Source organism: Pelophylax lessonae, assembly GCF_965119305.1.
Source record: "Pelophylax lessonae genome assembly, chromosome: 9".
NCBI lineage: Eukaryota > Metazoa > Chordata > Amphibia > Anura > Ranidae > Pelophylax > Pelophylax lessonae.
The window spans coordinates 244815354-244833145 of NC_138776.1; the positions used below are offsets into that span (position 1 = coordinate 244815354).

Below are 17792 nucleotides of genomic sequence, written 5' to 3' on the forward strand. Positions count from 1 at the left end.
TAGGCCCCAATTACTATTGTTTGTACCCCTAAAAGGATGGTTGAGCAGTAGGAGGAGGAGTATGGAACAGGCAGCACCCTCAAATCTTCAGAAGTATGAGATGAACCCCAAAAACTTGGAAAGGTGGATCTCACACGTACCGACACAGACTATCACGCAATTTAATTGATCCCCAAAGGTTTTAATTGAATAGCGGAATAGAAAATATGATCAAAAAGAAAGTGTATGTATCTCACACGTAATAGGCCCCAATTACTATTGTTTGTACCCCTAAAAGGATGGTTGAGGAGTAGGAGGAGGAGTATGGAACAGGCAGCACCCTCAAATCTTCAGAAGTATGAGATGAACCCCAAAAACTTGGAAAGGTGGATCTCACACGTACCGACACAGACTATCACGCAATTTAATTGATCCCCAAAGGTTTTAATTGAATAGCGGAATAGAAAATATGATCAAAAAGAAAGTGTATGTATCTCACACGTACACCACCACACTAGGCCCCAATTACTATTGTTTGTACCCCTAAAAGGATGGTTGAGCAGTAGGAGGAGGAGTATGGAACAGGCAGCACCCTCAAATCTTCAGAAGTATGAGATGAACCCCAAAAACTTGGAAAGGTGGATCTCACACGTACCGACACAGACTATCACGCAATTTAATTGATCCCCAAAGGTTTTAATTGAATAGCGGAATAGAAAATATGACCAAAAAGAAAGTGTATGTATCTCACAGGTACACCACCACACTAGGCCCCAATTACTATTGTTTGTACCCCTAAAAGGATGGTTGAGCAGTAGGAGGAGGAGTATGGAACAGGCAGCACCCTCAAATCTTCAGAAGTATGAGATTGTGTTCACTGTACCCCACAAAGATTGTGTTCACTGCACCCCACAAAGATTGTGTTCACTGCACCTCAAAAAGGATTTTGTTCACTGCACCCCACAAAGATTGTGTTCACTGCACCCTAAAAGGATTTTGTTCACTGCACCCCAAAAAGATTGTGTTCACTGTACCCCCCAAAGATTGTGTTCACTGCACCCCACAAAGATTGTGTTCCCTGTACCCCACAAAGATTGTGTTCACTGCACCCCAAAAAGATTGTGTTCACTGCACTCCAAAAAGGATGTTGTTCACTGCACCCCAAAAAGGATTTTGTTCACTGCACCCCAAAAAGATTGTGTTCACTGCACCCCACAAAGATTGTGTTCACTGCACCCCACAAAGGATTTTGTTCACTGCACCTCAAAAAGATTGTGTTCACTGTACCCCCCAAAGATTGTGTTCACTGCACCCCACAAAGGATTTTGTTCACTGCACCCCAAAAAGATTGTGTTCACTGTACCCCCCAAAGATTGTGTTCACTGCACCCCACAAAGATTCTGTTCACTGTACCCCACAAAGATTGTGTTCACTGCACCCCACAAAGGATTTTGTTCACTGCACCCCAAAAAGATTGTGTTCACTGCACCCCAAAAAGGATGTTGTTCACTGCACCCCAAAAAGGATTTTGTTCACTGCACCCCAAAAAGATTGTGTTCACTGCACCCCACAAAGATTGTGTTCACTGCACCCCACAAAGGATTTTGTTCACTGCACCCCAAAAAGATTGTGTTCACTGTACCCCCCAAAGATTGTGTTCACTGCACCCCACAAAGGATTTTGTTCACTGCACCCCAAAAAGATTGTGTTCACTGTACCCCCCAAAGATTGTGTTCACTGCACCCCACAAAGATTCTGTTCACTGTACCCCACAAAGATTGTGTTCACTGCACCCCACAAAGGATTTTGTTCACTGCACCCCAAAAAGATTGTGTTCACTGCACCCCAAAAAGGATTTTGTTCACTGCACCCCAAAAAGGATGTTGTTCACTGCACCCCAAAAAGGATTTTGTTCACTGCACCCCAAAAAGATTGTGTTCACTGCACCCCACAAAGATTGTGTTCACTGCACCCCACAAAGGATTTTGTTCACTGCACCCCAAAAAGATTGTGTTCACTGCACCCCAAAAAGGATTTTGTTCACTGCACCCCAAAAAGGATGTTGTTCACTGCACCCCAAAAAGGATTTTGTTCACTCCACCCCAAAAAGATTGTGTTCACTGCACCCCACAAAGATTGTGTTCACTGTACCCCAAAAAGGATTTTGCTCACTGCACCCCAAAAAGATTGTGTTCACTGTACCCCCCAAAGATTGTGTTCACTGCACCCCACAAAGATTATGTTCACTGTACCCCACAAAGATTGTGTTCACTGCACCCCACAAAGGATTTTGTTCACTGCACCCCAAAAAGATTGTGTTCACTGCACCCCAAAAAGGATTTTGTTCACTGCACCCCAAAAAGGATGTTGTTCACTGCACCCCAAAAAGGATTTTGTTCACTGCACCCCAAAAAGATTGTGTTCACTGCACCCCACAAAGATTGTGTTCACTGCACCCCACAAAGGATTTTGTTCACTGCACCCCAAAAAGATTGTGTTCACTGCACCCCAAAAAGGATTTTGTTCACTGCACCCCAAAAAGGATGTTGTTCACTGCACCCCAAAAAGGATTTTGTTCACTCCACCCCAAAAAGATTGTGTTCACTACACCCCACAAATATTGTGTTCACTGCACCCCAAAAAGGATTTTGTTCACTGCACCCCAAAAAGATTGTGTTCACTGCACCCCACAAAGATTGTGTTCACTGCACCCCAAAAAGGATGTTGTTCACTGCACCCCAAAAAGATTGTGTTCACTGCACCCCACAAAGATTGTGTTCACTGCACCCCACAAAGGATTTTGTTCACTGCACCCCAAAAAGATTGTGGTCACTGCACCCCAAAAAGGATGTTGTTCACTGCACCCCAAAAAGGATTTTGTTCACTGCACCCCAAAAAGATTTTGTTCACTGCACCCCAAAAAGGACGTTGTTCACTGCACCCCAAAAAGATTGTGTTCACTGCAGCCCAAAAAGATTGTGTTCACTGCAGCTCACACACAGAAAAATGGATGTGACCAGTATACATGTCCCCAATGCAGAGATCAGCGTGCGTGCCCCCAATGCAGTGACCAGTATACATGTCCCCAATGCAGAGATCAGCGTGCGCACCTCCAATGCAGTGACCAGGATACATGCCCCCAATGCAGAGATCAGCGCGCGTGCATCCAATGCAGTGACCAGTATACATGTCCCCAATGCAGAGATCAGCATGCGTGCCTCCAATGCAGTGACCAGCATACATGTCTCCAATGCAGAGATCAGCGTGCGTGCATCCAATGCAGTGACCAGTATACACGCCCCCAATGCAGTGACCAGTATACATGTCCCCAATGCAGAGATCAGCGTGCGTGCCTCCAATGCAGTGACCAGTATACATGCCCCCAATGCAGTGACCAGTATACACGCCCCCAATGCAGTGACCAGTATACATGTCCCCAATGCAGAGATCAGCGTGCGTGCCCCCTTACTTACCTGGAGCAGCAGCGGCAGCGATCGGCTCCTCCTCAGTCCCCCGAACGGCTTCTTCTGCTCTGTCCCGGCGCGTCTCTTCCAGTACTTCTGGTCCCGCCTCCTCCTGGGCCAATGGCATGGGGTTTGCCTTGCGGCCAATCAGGAAGTGTGTATCGGACGCGCTTCCTGATTGGCCAGGAGGAGGATCGGTGTGACAATAGCGAATTTTCATTCGCTTTTGTCACACAATGGGTGGGCTCGGGACGCACTGTTCTGCGCCCCGAGATCACCCTTTCCTTCGCCTGGCTCTAATCAGGTGATGAAAAAAAAATCCCCCATTGAACTCCATGCATCCGGCGCCCCTGCTTGCAGATTGGGGGGCCGGACGCATGGATGGGGGGGTGGCGCCCCTGCGCCCCTAACGAGCCGGCCGCCACTGGGTCAGAAACTGCAGACCTGACAAAAGATATGGTCAGAGACTGCAGACATAATACAAGAGATGGTCAGAGACTGTAGTTATGATAGAAGATAGAAAAGCACTAGGGGGGGCGGAGAGCACAGGGGAAGCAGAGAGCACTGGAGATGCTGAAGGGCAGGAGGGGGCAACAGGAGAGCATTGGGGGGGGGAACTGGAAAGAATTAAGTGGGGGTTTGGAAAGCATTGCAGGGGGGTTGGAAAGCGCCGGGGTTGGAGAGCACTGGGGTGGGGGGCAGGGAAACCCAGGGGGACAGAGAGAACGGGGGGCTGGAGAGCAATGGGGGAAACTGTAGATCACTGAGGTGGGGGGCCAGAGAGCATGGGGGTAGAGCTGAAAACCACTGTGGTGAGCTGAAGAGCACATGGGGGGGGGGGCAGGAGAGAGGGGGGCTGAAGAGCACTTGGTGGGGGTGTTGGAAAGTGGGGGGGTGTTAGACAGCACTGGGGGGCCCGGCCAGCAAAAGAAGTTGTATAGGAGGGGGATGGGGCAGCTGCATATAGAGGATTTGATTTTTCCATATTCCTTCAGCAGCTGCTGAATGCCTGCAGAAGGGAGAGGAGAATCAGGCATCCAGCAGCTGCAGGAGGAATATGTAAAGATCAATTCCTCCATACGCAGCTGCCCCTTCCCCCTCCTATAGAGTCACATAGGGAGCCTTGCTTGGCACTCACCTGCTGCCATCGCTGTTGCCGCTGTTCTGACAGAACACCACCTCTGATCTACAGCCGGAAGAAGAGGGAGGCGGAGCCGATTCTACGCGCCAAGGAGGCATTTAAAATCTGTGCAATGAGAGCCTCTCCTGCTGGTCACGTGACGAGTGACATCACTGGTTTCTAGACGCATCGCCAGGCGATACTAGCAACCAGTGTGGCGGGCCAGGCCGGAGAGGGGAAGCATGTTTTTATGCTCTCTCTTCCACGCTACAGATACACATTGCATCATGGGGTTTTTTTCTTCTAACTTGAGGTACTAAAAGCCTGGTTTGGCTCACTGGAGAACCCCGGAAGAAACCGACCATCTTTTTCCTCAAGCACAGGTCGTATACTTAGGGGCGACATCTAGTGGATGTACAACAGAATTGCAACCCCATTTCTTATTTATTACTTTCTCTCATTCAATTTGACATTTTTCACTTAAGTGGTAATACAAACTCCACGCACAGCACGGATGAATTTATGTTCACTGTTTTATGTATTTTAAATCACTAATTTATTTATGAATTTAATTTATTTTCTGTTATTATCAACTGTCATCACAAAATAAATGCACATTGGGAACCCATTATTTCTTACTCATTAAGTATATGCAGCACAGCACTTGCACTTTACTGAGTTGCACCTTATGGGCCCAGTTTATTAACCAGCTAACTTGGTCACACCACAAATCACCAGTGCACTTTATTTTAAATTAAACGGTTTTTCATGACACATTTTTTATTGGCACTTTGTTTTAAGTTGGCACACACAATAAGCACTTATTCACTTTAAGGTAGCGCCGTTACAACCTCCTTTCATACATATTTCCCTGATTAATGCTCTCCTTGCCCAGCCTGTCAGTTTAGGTGGACGATGCAGGTCTTGCCCCGAGACATTGTTGTCATTATGATTTAAAAAGTTGATTGATAATAAATGGCTTCAGCCAAACACTAACTATGAGTGAAAAAAGTTTTTGTGTTATCAATTATATTCTCTGAAAAATGGCCAAGAAATCATAAATTCTGCCAGGGTATGTAAACTTATGAGCACAACTGTACATTTAAGGTGCTGACAGGAGGGGAAGACAAAAGGAAATCACAATAAGGACCATCCTGGGTTGTATGGGGAGTGTGGTTAGCCAAGTTGCATATCAGGCTGCCGTAAACAAAAAAGAAGATGTTTTGACGCTGTTTGTTTAACTACTTAAGCCCCGGAAGATTTTACCCCCTTCCTGACCAGGGCCTATTTTGCGATTCGGCACTGCGTAACTTTAACGGACAATTGCGCGGTCGTGCGATGCTGTACCCAAATGAAATTGACGTCCTTTTTTTCCCACAAACAGAACTTTCTTTTGGTGGTATTTGATCACCTGTGCGATTTTTTGATCATGCGCTATAAACAAACAATATTTTTCACATTTTTTATATGAAATTCCCCCAAAAAAATGCAAAAATCAAAATTTTTTAACATTTTAGGCCAATTGTTTTCTGCTACATATGTTTGGTAAAAAAAATTGCAAAAAGCCTATTTTGATTGGTTTGCGCAAAAGTTATTGCGTTTACTAACTAAGGGAAATATTTTTGTCATTTTTATAGTTTTTTTTTTTTAACAAGTAATGGCGGCGATCTGCAATTTTTTTTGCGGGACTGTGACATTGCGGCGGACAGACCAGACCCTTGACTGACATTTTTGACACTTTTGGGGGTACCAGTGATATTACTACAGTAATCAGTGCTATACATATGCACTGGTACTGTAAAAATGACACTGGGAGGGAAGGGGTTAACTTTATTGGAGAGGGAGGGGTTAAGTGTGTCCCTAGGGGCGTGCTTCTAACTGTGATTGGATGTGGCTGTGTGTGTAACAGCACAGATCAACGGTCCTACATAGCAGGACCGTATGATCTGTGCTTTTACACAGGGAAGAATGACAGGCGGCTTTGTTTACATTAGCCGCCTGCCTTTCTCCCTCTCCACCCGACGATCGCGAGTGACCGGCGGACATCGGGTCCACCGGTCACACGCGCGGGCTTCTTAGGGAACGAGCGGGGGCGGGAGCGCGCCTCCGGCGGCACATCCTCGCCCCCTATTGGCTCCCAGGCTAATGACATACCGGTACGTCACTTTGCCTGGGAGGGGCTGACCGCCGCCGTATATAGTCGGGCGGCGGTCGGCAAGTGGTTAAAGGGTGCCTCTGCCTCAAAAGCAGCAGGCCAAGGAAATGTCATTAGATTGGCCAGATGTGTCTTCATGCTAGTAGGGGATGCAAGATCCTTTCTGTAAAGCTCAACTTTACTTCAGTGGGAGATGGCATTTCTTTGGTCGACTAAATCCAAGTCTGCTCCTCTCTACTCTCACTCAAATTTGCCCACTAGGTGTTATTGCAGTAATTATTGCACATTTGGCCAGAGGAGGCTCAGGATCGACAAGGCCTGTGCAGTAGGGAAGTCATCAGAATTTTCTTTTCACTCCTCCAACTCCTCTGATTCCCTCTATGGTTCTTTGAAGCAATCAAAGCTTTAAGCAAATGTTACCAAATCTTGTTCCAAAAGCGGATTTAGGCAGGAAATGGAACGAATAATCAAAAATCCAAAACTTCATATGGAGTCCTTGAGAACAATCACTCAAACCATGAGATAAAGAAGCTGTAGTTTTTCTCTAGATCTAGCTGATGTGTACATATGCATTTCGGTGCACCAATGCTTCTGAGAGTTTCACTTCAGGTACATTCAACAACCTTTGGCTTTTCCACATACTCAAGACATTTTCCAGAACATTGCTTCCAGTAGTGGCCATCTTGCGGAAGCAGAGGCCTCAGGTTCCATACCTGGACAACAGCCTGCGGGTAGCGCAACATCTTTCAGTTCCTAAAAAAATCAGATTCAGACTCAAATTTGGATGGATCATCAGCTGGGGAAGGCCAGCTAATCTCATTATAATATTGACATTTTGGACACTAAGGAGAATACTGTATATTTTCCCCCACAGAAGGTGACAGTATTAGGTTCTCACTTGGGGCAAGTCATAGCTCTATCCCATCTTTTTATTTACCATGGTCTCAAATGGTCGAGAAGTAGTCAGCAGTAATCCATACAGTCGGTTGGACTCCCTGGAAGATTGAGAACATTATTATCTGACCTTCTATTGCAGGAATCTTCAAACTAGGGCCCTCCAGCTGTTGCAGAAATACACATCCCATGAGGCATTGTAAAACTCTGACATGCACAGATATGACTAGGCATTATGGGCATTGTAGTTCCTGAATAACTGGAGGGCCATAGTTTGAAGACCTCTGTTCTAAGGTAATGGAGGATTTGCTTCCTACTCCAGAGAAGATGTCCCCACATATGAGATAAGTCCCGTTGGTGGTGGCTAAAGATAGTTACTGTATTTTCTGGCATATAAGACTACTTTTGAACCTCAAAAAAATCCCCCAAAAATTGGGGTTCGTCTTATACACCAAGTATAATATCTCCAAGGTAACCTAAGTATAAGTATTACCGGTAGATATAATCTCTCAAGACGCTGGCTGTGTGGGAATCCTGTACCGGTATATCCTATGTACCGTAGCTTCGGCTACATACAGTATACTGCGCTGAGCCAATCAGGGAGAGCGATGAGTTCTATTATTGAATGCAAAGCCTGCTCGGACAGTATACTGTATGTAGCCGAAGCTACGGTACATACGGTATACCGGTACAGGATTCCCGCACAGCCAGCGTCTTGAGATTACATCTACTGGTAATACTTAGTACCTTGGAGATCTATGAGAAATCTGATGTTTTTCAATGGTGTTGCCTTGCTTCGGAAGGGGGGTAGTCTTATACGGCGAGTATAGCCCAAAACCTATGTTTTAAATTGAAAATTAGGGGGTCGTCTTTTTTTCAGCTTTCATCAGCTTCCTGGCATACCAATCGTCACAATCTACTCACTTTCTTTGTATTCAACTCAGTGACCCCCTAGCTCAAGGTCAATGACATATGCCAATGGCGGACAAAGTGTCTAATATCAGGGGTACAGTGATTCCCAAGTATTGAAGTCATTTGGGCAACACAGCCTAGGAGGCCTCAGTTATGCTCCAAACAATGGCAATGGTAATCCCCTATCTTCATGGCAAGAGGGAATACAATATTATTAAACCAATTGCAAAGGTATCTCCCATTCAGGTTTACCAACAGTAGAACCTGTCTCATCTCATCAGTCTTTGTGTTCTGGCTTCCCAGAACATCCTGTCAGGCACTGTAAGATACAAAGTCTTGGATGTCAAGAGTGCGTCGCTAGAACAACAAGAAGTTCAATAAATCTTAACCTGACAGCAACCTATATGGTCATGAATGGAAGTTATTCCGGCAAGAAGGAGCTTCCCAGAAGTTGAAGCAGTGGATCTACTAACATCCAGTTGGGTTGGCAGGTCAGCATATATAGGCAACAGACCCAGTGGTCTCTAAGCTCCACATCAGGATCCGTAGTCTTCCAGCTGTGATGAGGGCAATAATGTCCTGGTGGCATTGCAGGCTTCGGTGTCCTCAAGTACAGTCTTTGGCCCAAGAACCTCTTATTCTCCTTCCTGAGATTTCAGACCTTACACAGTAGGGCCAAGTGTATCCAAATCCAGCCAAGTTAGATCGAGCATATGGGAGACCAAGTAGGGAAGGCTCATCTAGGTGTCTCACCTTCAGTATTTGGAACACTGTGGAAGCCAGGGCATCTGCTACAAAGTTCAGGTATACTAGAACATGGGAAACCTCACAGAATTTAGGGATGAAATCCTCTGCTCCCGGCTGTAAAGATTAAGATGTCTGCAAGTAAGCTGAGATAAGGGATTAAGTGGTAGTCAAGTCTTGGTCAGGTCCTCACTTCCTGAGATCCAGTGACCACCGCACATCTTGGTAAACCATTTCCAAGGTCTGTAAAGATCGTTCCTACCCCTTACAACTTGCAGCGCAACTAGTGTTGGGAAGGTTGTCCCACTCCTCCATTCTTTTAAGCAAGACTTCCTTAAAATTTTTCATGACGCTGAAGCAGTATTTCTTTAACCACTTTACCACTAGAGCATTTTGCTGTCTTACGTCTGGGCCATTTTTTGCGATTCGGCACTGTGTGACTTTAACTGACAATTGCGCGGTCGTGCAACGCCATACCCAAATGAAATTTATGTCCTTTTTTTCCCACAAACAGAGCTTTCTTTTGGTGGTATTTGATCACCTGTGCGATTTTTACTTTTTGCGCTATAAACAAAAAAAGAGCGTAAATTTTGAAAAACAACAATATTTTTCACATTTTTTTATATGAAATTCCCCCCAAAAAAATGTAAAAATCAAAATTTTTTAAAATCTTTGGCCAATTTGTTTTCTGCTACCTATGTTTGGTAAAAAAATTCACAATAAGCGTATTTTGATTGGTTTGCGCAAAAGTTATTGCGTTTACTAACAAAGGGAAAGATTTCTGTCATTTTTGGTGGGGTTTTTTTTAACGCGTAATGGCGGCGATCTGCGCTTTTTTTTTGCGGGACTGCGACATTGCGGCAGACAGATCGGACCCTTGACTGACATTTTTGACACTTTTGGGGGTACCAGTGACATTACTGCAGTAATCAGTGCTATATATATGCACTGTTACTGTAAAAATGACACTGGCAGGGAAGGGGTTAATTTTATTGGAGATGGAGGGGTTAATGTATGCCTGGTGCTTACTGACGTGTGTGGGGGGAGGTGACTATGTGACACAAGGACAGATCCAGGGTTCAGCTATGCTGAACCCTGCAATCCGACCCTGCCTGTCACTTAGGAGATCCGCCCGCTTGTGTTTACACAAGCAGGCGGATCTCCACACTAGATCCCCGACGATCGGGGAAGAGCGGCGGTGATCACCGCTGCTCCTCCCCTGGCCCGACTCCCGCTGTGACTGAATACAGCGGGAGCGAGCCTCCGGCGGCGCGCGCGCGCCGCCGAGAAAGGGGAGTGTCTGACGACGTAGTACTACGTCGTCAGACGATAACGAGCCACTCTGCCGCAGTAATATTACTGCAGGCAGACGTAAAGTGGTTAAGCTATCACGTCTGGGAGAAGGATTTCAGATATCCAAGCGTCAAGCGGTAAACTACCTTATTGCTACCATTATCAAACAAAATATCTCTAGTTTCTTCTTGTCCAGCACCATACAAAGGCCTGCATCCCCGATTCCCTGCATCTGGGTCAGGACATCGCCCTTCCAGCATGTCCAAAGTAAAATGTCTGAGTTCCCACAAGCTTGGGTAGTGGACTCTATGTGGAAGAAATACATGGAAGTGGCCCTTCTCTAGAAGGTCAGACAGTGACTTCTTCAAACCTGGCTGTATCAGAAACCATTTTAGCCTATTACAAAGTTAATCAAGCAACATTGGAAGCAGTTGAGTTTACTTCTGTTCTAAATGAATCTAAGGATATGTTGATTAAAACACTTCAGCATGATCCCCCCCTATGGTTTTTGGTTGGTGTGCTATATCCCATACATGTATGCTGTCATGCTGTGTGAGGAAAACGGAAAATTGTATACTTACCTGATAGCAATTTTCCTTTCCTGATGCATAAGCATGACAGCAAACAGGTTTCTCCCTTGGAGGCTCCACATTTGAGTATAGTTACGAGAATGCCGCCTTAGGCATTATATATATTCATTTATATAGTATTACCAGTCCTGATTGGGCGAGGAGCTGACTATACCCATACGAGTATGCTGTCATGCTTATGCATCAGGAAAGGGAAATTACCAAATTACCGTCAGGTAAGTACACAATTTTCCGTTTATTTGTCAGTGGTTATGCTGCTATCTTGTGGTTTTAACAACATGGAATCCTTTGTAATTCCACCTGTTTTGTTCCTGCAAGGCACACATTGAGGTTAGAAAAAAAATAATAATTGCGACCACTTTAAGGTATACGTAAACCCTCACCTTGTAAAACAACCTATTTAGTTTAAAATATAAATGAAAGGCAAAACATTTGTGTATAGATATAAAAACATTATAAATACCTATTTTTTCCCCTTTTTATAAGTGATCGCATAGGGAGCTTAGATAGAGGGGGGCGGTAAAACAGCAGTACACCAATCTTCCCAGAGAAAGGCTGTTCATGGGGGCGTGTCAAGACAAGTCTGTTCATTGGAGCACAGCCAGAAAACTGACCAAGCTGTGCTCTCATGCCTAGCGTGGCCAGCTTTTAATAGGCAAGCAGAAGGATTGGCAGGCTCACCAGGGATTTCACACAAAGGAAGCAATACAAAGAGAACAGGATACTTTTTCATACAAGTACATGCACATGCAGGCACATATAAGAAATGTTGGCTGTACACATCACTATCAACAGCTAGTGCATCATATTGCTTGCCTAAACATTCTGCATAAAGGTATGTGTGGATGCCAAGTGTGAGTTCAGCTATCTTGCATGCACAGATTCAGGCCAGGCACAGAGGTCTCAGGAAGGGATAAGTCAGTATTATAAAAATTGGAGCCAGAATATGCCTTTCTTTAAAGTAAATCCTTGGGGGAGAGAATACCTAGTAGGTGGCTGGGGGCAGGGCCGGTGCTAGACTATTTTACGCCCTAGGCAAGACCAGCTACTTGCGCCCCCCCCAAAAAAAAGGGAAGGGGTTAAAAACTCCTCTATGTCATACCCAGTGACCCCGATCCGATGGTTCCTCCATGTTATGCTTTCATACCCAGTGACCCCCATATTCCTCCATGTCACACCCGGGGACCCTAATGTCCCTCCGTGTCACACCCAGGGACTTTGATGTTTTTCCATGTCACACCCTTGGACCCGGATATTCCTCAATGTTATGCTGTCATACTCAGTGACCCCAATGTTCCTCTATATCAGACCCTGATGTTTTTCCATGTCACAGTTGGGGACCCTGATGTCCCTCCATGTCACACCTGGGGACCCTGATGTTCCTGTGTCACACTTTTGGACCCCAATCCCCCATGGCACACCCAGGGACCCCAATTCCTCATGGCACACCTGGTGACCCCAAACTCCTGTTACACCCGGTGACCCCTATCCTCCATGTCACACCTGGTGACTCTGATTCCCCATGGCACACCTGGTGACCCTGATTCCCTTTCATACCAGGGATGCTCCATGTAACACCCAGGGACACCGATCCCCTGCTCTGGAGACACTAACTGGGCAGTATGGGAAAAGCAGCAGTCAGAGAGCTCCGCATGTCCTTCATCACCAACCTCCTCAGACCATTTCGGTGCCTCGTCGCTTCTGCCCCAGTAAAGGTTCCGCCCTCCAGTGCCGAGCTCCGGCTCAGGTTCAGCTCTCCTCCGTTCCCTGCTTAATACCAACCCAGGGAAATGAACGGCTGCCTACCAGCTCAGTGCAGAGAGTCACTTCCTCCCTGGGATTAAGGCCATTCAGCTTAAGCTGAAGAGGATCATCATGCAGGCAGCACTCTGGTGGGCTCTATTCCTGCCTCTTGGGGCCCCTCCAACAGTGGTGGAAAGCCAGGGCCTGATAGTTCCGCCACTGCCCAAGACACCTGGCATCTTTCTCTGTCCCTTCTTACTCCCCTACCACCACCTCTCCTCTCAGTTCACAATAATCATTCATGATGAAGAGAGAGTGCCGACTCCTGGCCGACTCCTGGCTGCGCCCCTAGGTGGCAATGCGCCCTAGTTTGCCTAGTGGAAGCACCGGCCCTGGCTGGGGGGTACATAAATAGTCTGGACCTGAAACAGCAGGGTCTTTGTTCTGGAGGAGATGACCCAGTCAGTAGGGCTGCTGCCCTTCTGGGCAAATAAGAAGAAGTCTGCATAAGTTCATCAAGGCCCAAGCTCAGGGAGAGCTGGGGAGCCTGTTTTCTGAGTGGAGCTGGAGGAAATTCAAAAGGGTTCACTGAGGATCTGGCTTGGAGACTCATAGAAGAAGTGTCTGGATGAAATTGGATGAACCCATCCAAGTACATGGGGACATTGCGAGCATAGGCAAGAGTGAGAGGTCCTAGTGACTGTTGTCGCTTAACCCTTGGAGCGTGTGCTCCAGAATTGCTCACTTAGGACTGCTCATATGTTTGGAGTTCAGAGTTGTTTGTTCACCTATTGCTAGTCCAGAAGGGAGTTACCCTAAAGAGTCAAGTTAAACCAGAGAGTGTCCTCTGCTACTGTGCACACTAAATTTGCAGCATCCCAAGGTTTACTCTGCACCCCAACCATGTTCAACCAGCATAAAAACCTAAAAAGATACTCACTGCATGGTCATTGTGCTGTGAGACTGTGGGAGCTGCTGTTTGCCTGGCTGCTTCACACCTAATTGGGAATAGATCCTAAATCTACGGGGCCCATTAGGGGTCTGCACTACATACCTGTATCTCCATCTCTACTCCCCCAGCCCCCCCCCCATTCATCATATTGTCTATTGCTAAAAAAGGACAGGTACAACTTTAGATGTGGTTCTCAAAATTTACTGGGCTCCCTGTATAAACTGTGTGGTGTTTGGTCACCTTTAATACTTACTCCTAGAGCCTTTGGTTCACCCTCCAGAAATCTTTGGAAAAAAGGTGAAGATGGGTCCATATTTTGGGGTATGGTGGGGGTCAGCTGCCATTGTGGTGCCATAGGGGGGACACTCCAGGTCTGGGTTGAAGGATGGACATAGAACATGGGGGGTGGAGGACTGACGTTCTGTAAGAAAGATGCCACAGGTACATTAGACACTGGGACCCCAGATGGGACTGCAGATGGGACTGCAGATGGGACCGCAGATGGGACTGCAGATGGAGCGCCGCTCATTATCGTCTCATTGTGAGGAGGTACGTCTTGACTCGCAGAATCTGACATCATGAAATCTAAAACAGAAAAAAAAATGTAAAAAGTTAAAACCAGGGTTTTGTATGCCTTTCTAAAAATATTAACACAACAATGAGATAATATTTTACTGAACCGCTGTATTAGGAGAGGGATCCCAATATAAAAAAAAAAGTATTTTTAGTTTTGGATACAGTAAGGCCCCTTTCACACTTGTGCGACTTGTCTGACAACTTGGGACTGCAAAGTTGCATGATGGGGGGAGAGCCCTGCAGCTGAATCGAATGGCCGTGTACCCCCCGGAGGACAGACTGCTCCACGCAACGACAACAAGCGACAAATTTTTTTATCAGTTTAGGCTAATTTGTATTCTGCTACATATTTTTGGTAAGAAAAATCCCAAAAAGTGTATATCAATTGGTTTGCGCAAAAGTTATTGCGTTTACAAACTATGGGATAGGTTTTTGGATTTTTAATTTTTTTGTTGTTTTTATTAGTAATGGCGGCGATCAGCGATTTTTAGTGGGACTGCGACATTGCGGCGGACAAATCTGACACTAAGTGGCACTATTTGGGGACCAGTGACACCAATACAGTGATCAGAGCTAAATAATATGCACTGTTATTGTACGTATAAATGACACTGGCAGGGAAGGGGTTAATACTGGGGGTGATCAAGGGGTTAGCCTAAATTGTGCTTACAAACTGTGGGGGGGGGCTCTTTGACAGGCACACAGAGATAGGTGTTTTAGCATAGCTGAGGCACACAACCTCATTTGTCCTGTCTGACAGGAGAGCCACCTGCTTTGTTTACATAGGCAGGCTGCTCTCCTGTCAGTTTCTCTGAAGACTGCGGGAGGTCGGCGGTGACCACGTCCACTCTTCCCACAGTCCGGCTCCCGCTGTGTCTAGTCACAGTTGGAGCGCGGCTCCGGCGAGACCACGTGCACATAATCACGTAGATCTACATCATTATGCACAGACCAGCCGCCCTGCCACAGTAAATCTGCGTGGGGCTGTCAGAAAGTGGTTAATATGGACTCACAGGCTCCTCAACCTAGTGAAGAGTTGATTGCTGATTTTTTGAGCTCGGTATCCCTCCCTTCAATGTCGGAGGAAGCTATGAGAGAACTAAACTCTCCTATCACTTCCACTGAGATCCAGCTGATCATCAAATCATTACCAAACAATAAAACTCCCGGTGCAGATGGCTTCACAGCTGAATACTATAAAACATATCAAGATATTTTAGCTACCCAACTAACTCACCTATTTACTAATTCTGCATCTTCCTCCTCTTTCTCAAAAGAGATGCTACAAGTGGTTATTGTAACCCTCCCTAAACCAAGGAAGCCTCCGGATTGTCCTCAAAACTTCCGTTCTATCTCATTGGTAAACACAGATCTGAAGATATACGTGAAACTCCTAGCAAACAGAATAGCTAAATTCACACCTTCACTGATTAAGGCTGATCAAGTGGGTTTCGTGTGAGGCCAACAAGCTGCAGACGGCCCCGGAGGATGTTTAATCTTCTAAGATTTGTTGAACTCAAAAATACCCCCACAGTGTTTCTCAGGTTAGACGCTAAAAAAGCGTTGGATAGGGTGTATTGGGGATAGCTTCGAGCTATACTATCCAAATTTGGCTTTGAGGGTTTTGCCCTCTCAGCCATCTTGGCCTTATATTCTAACCCATCTGCAAAAATATTCACATCTAATGTATTTTCAGATCAATTCCTAATAACAAATGGCACCAGACAGGGGTGTCCTTTGTCTCCCTTATTTTTAACACTAGTGATGTGTAGCGGACTGCCATTCTTTGATAATGCAGATTTACATTCTGATCCTTCAGACTGTTTCTGTGTACCTTTTAAGACTGCTTTCAGAAGAGATCGGCCTCTCCCAGGAAGTGGAAGAACAGGGTTGTGGGAGATGTTGTTCTGTATTGAGAGCAGACTGTTATCTGGATTTCTGAAGGAACTGTCCTCCCAGGGAGCCATGGGAGAGTGAAGGATCATGGGAGCGTGGATATACCTATCTCTCTTGCTTCTGGGACTCAGCGAGGAGAGGTCAGCCTGAGAGGTGTGCAGGGACACTGTTGGTGACGGAGGCCCAGGGCGTCCGGCCTAAGGAGAGAGCGGAGCCCATCCTCAGCGGTGCAGATGCTGATAATCACACATCGGTGATAGATCCAGTGGAGCTGAGTAGATACTGGGTGAAGCTGAACTGACTGACAGAGACAGCCGAGTCCTTATCATCCCCAGTGACGCAGGAGCGTGGAAGAGGACACCTCCCGAGTTGCAGGAGAATAACAAGTGGACACTGTTGAACGGAGGAGTGCCTGGTGAAATCCTAATCGCAAGTCTAAATCTTCATCTATGTCACATTGACTGCAGATAGGAACAGACATACACTATTACCCTGGGATTACAAATATCACGCTGAAGAGTGATAAGAGCTCCATCTGCCGGTGAAGACTTAGCAAGGCCTTGCTAGGAAAGGGACTCCAGCACATGCTGTCTTAAAGGGGACCTGTTAGAATAATATTGAGTTATTATTAGCGAGGGTTGGATATTGTTTGATCTGATTTCAGAGGTTTTCAAGAGGTTTTTAGCTAGAGACATAAGTCAATATAAGTTGCAATAACATTGCCAGTTCTAGCTGGCAATTGGTTTGCATTATCTATGTGATTTAAAATCCCTGCCTGCTGAGTGTTCACATTCATAGTGTCAGTCCATTGAGCCTTACTGTGTTTAGTGGGGTTCACTACTGATACTGCTATACTTTATTTTTACCAAGTTATATTTGCTATCTATAAATTATATTGATTTATTCTCTTCAGTAAAATCCCAAAATGTTATACCATTTGTGTCAATGTGTTCCTAAAGGTGTATACACTCATAATATTACCAGGTGTGCCAGTGGGGTGGAGTTTGTTCTTGGGACTGAAAGGCAGAATGCAGGACCCGTTTTATTTAAGCGGCTCCAGAGGGGGTAGTGCTACAGATGGAACCCCTGGCTAAGGCCTTCAGAGCTTCTCCTGCAGTGACTGGAATTACAGTAGCACATAATCAGCATAAAATAGGATTGTTTGCTGATGATTTAGTTTTGACTTTAGCAATCTGGAGGCTTCCTTGAAAACAGTGGACCAGATTCTATCCAGCTTTAGCAAAGCCTCTTTTTATAAACTCAATAGGTCTTAATCTACTATATCGCCGAAAGGTATTCCAAAACTTACATTGTCCATTTTTAAATCCCAATTTACATACACTTGGGTAATCAAAAACGACCTTACCTGGGAGTCACACTGACCTCCCCTACTGCCAGCGCCTATGAAGCGAACTTTCTCTCCCTCGTTAAGACAATAGCTCAAGACTTAATCAACATTGAACAATTCAAACTA

At 45.8% G+C, this 17792-nt stretch overlaps 1 protein-coding gene across 1 annotated transcript in view; it reads right to left on the reverse strand.

The window, feature by feature from the left end:
* Positions 1-14427, reverse strand: part of LOC309562868 (uncharacterized protein) — a 47174-nt gene extending 32747 nt beyond the window's left edge. Inside the window, exon 1 of the mRNA XM_082267186.1 lies at positions 14100-14427. Within this exon, the coding sequence (XP_082123312.1) occupies positions 14100-14426 (327 nt within the window). The 5' untranslated portion in view covers position 14427. The remainder of the gene's footprint in view (positions 1-14099) is intronic.
* Positions 14428-17792: the final 3365 nt, after the last annotated feature.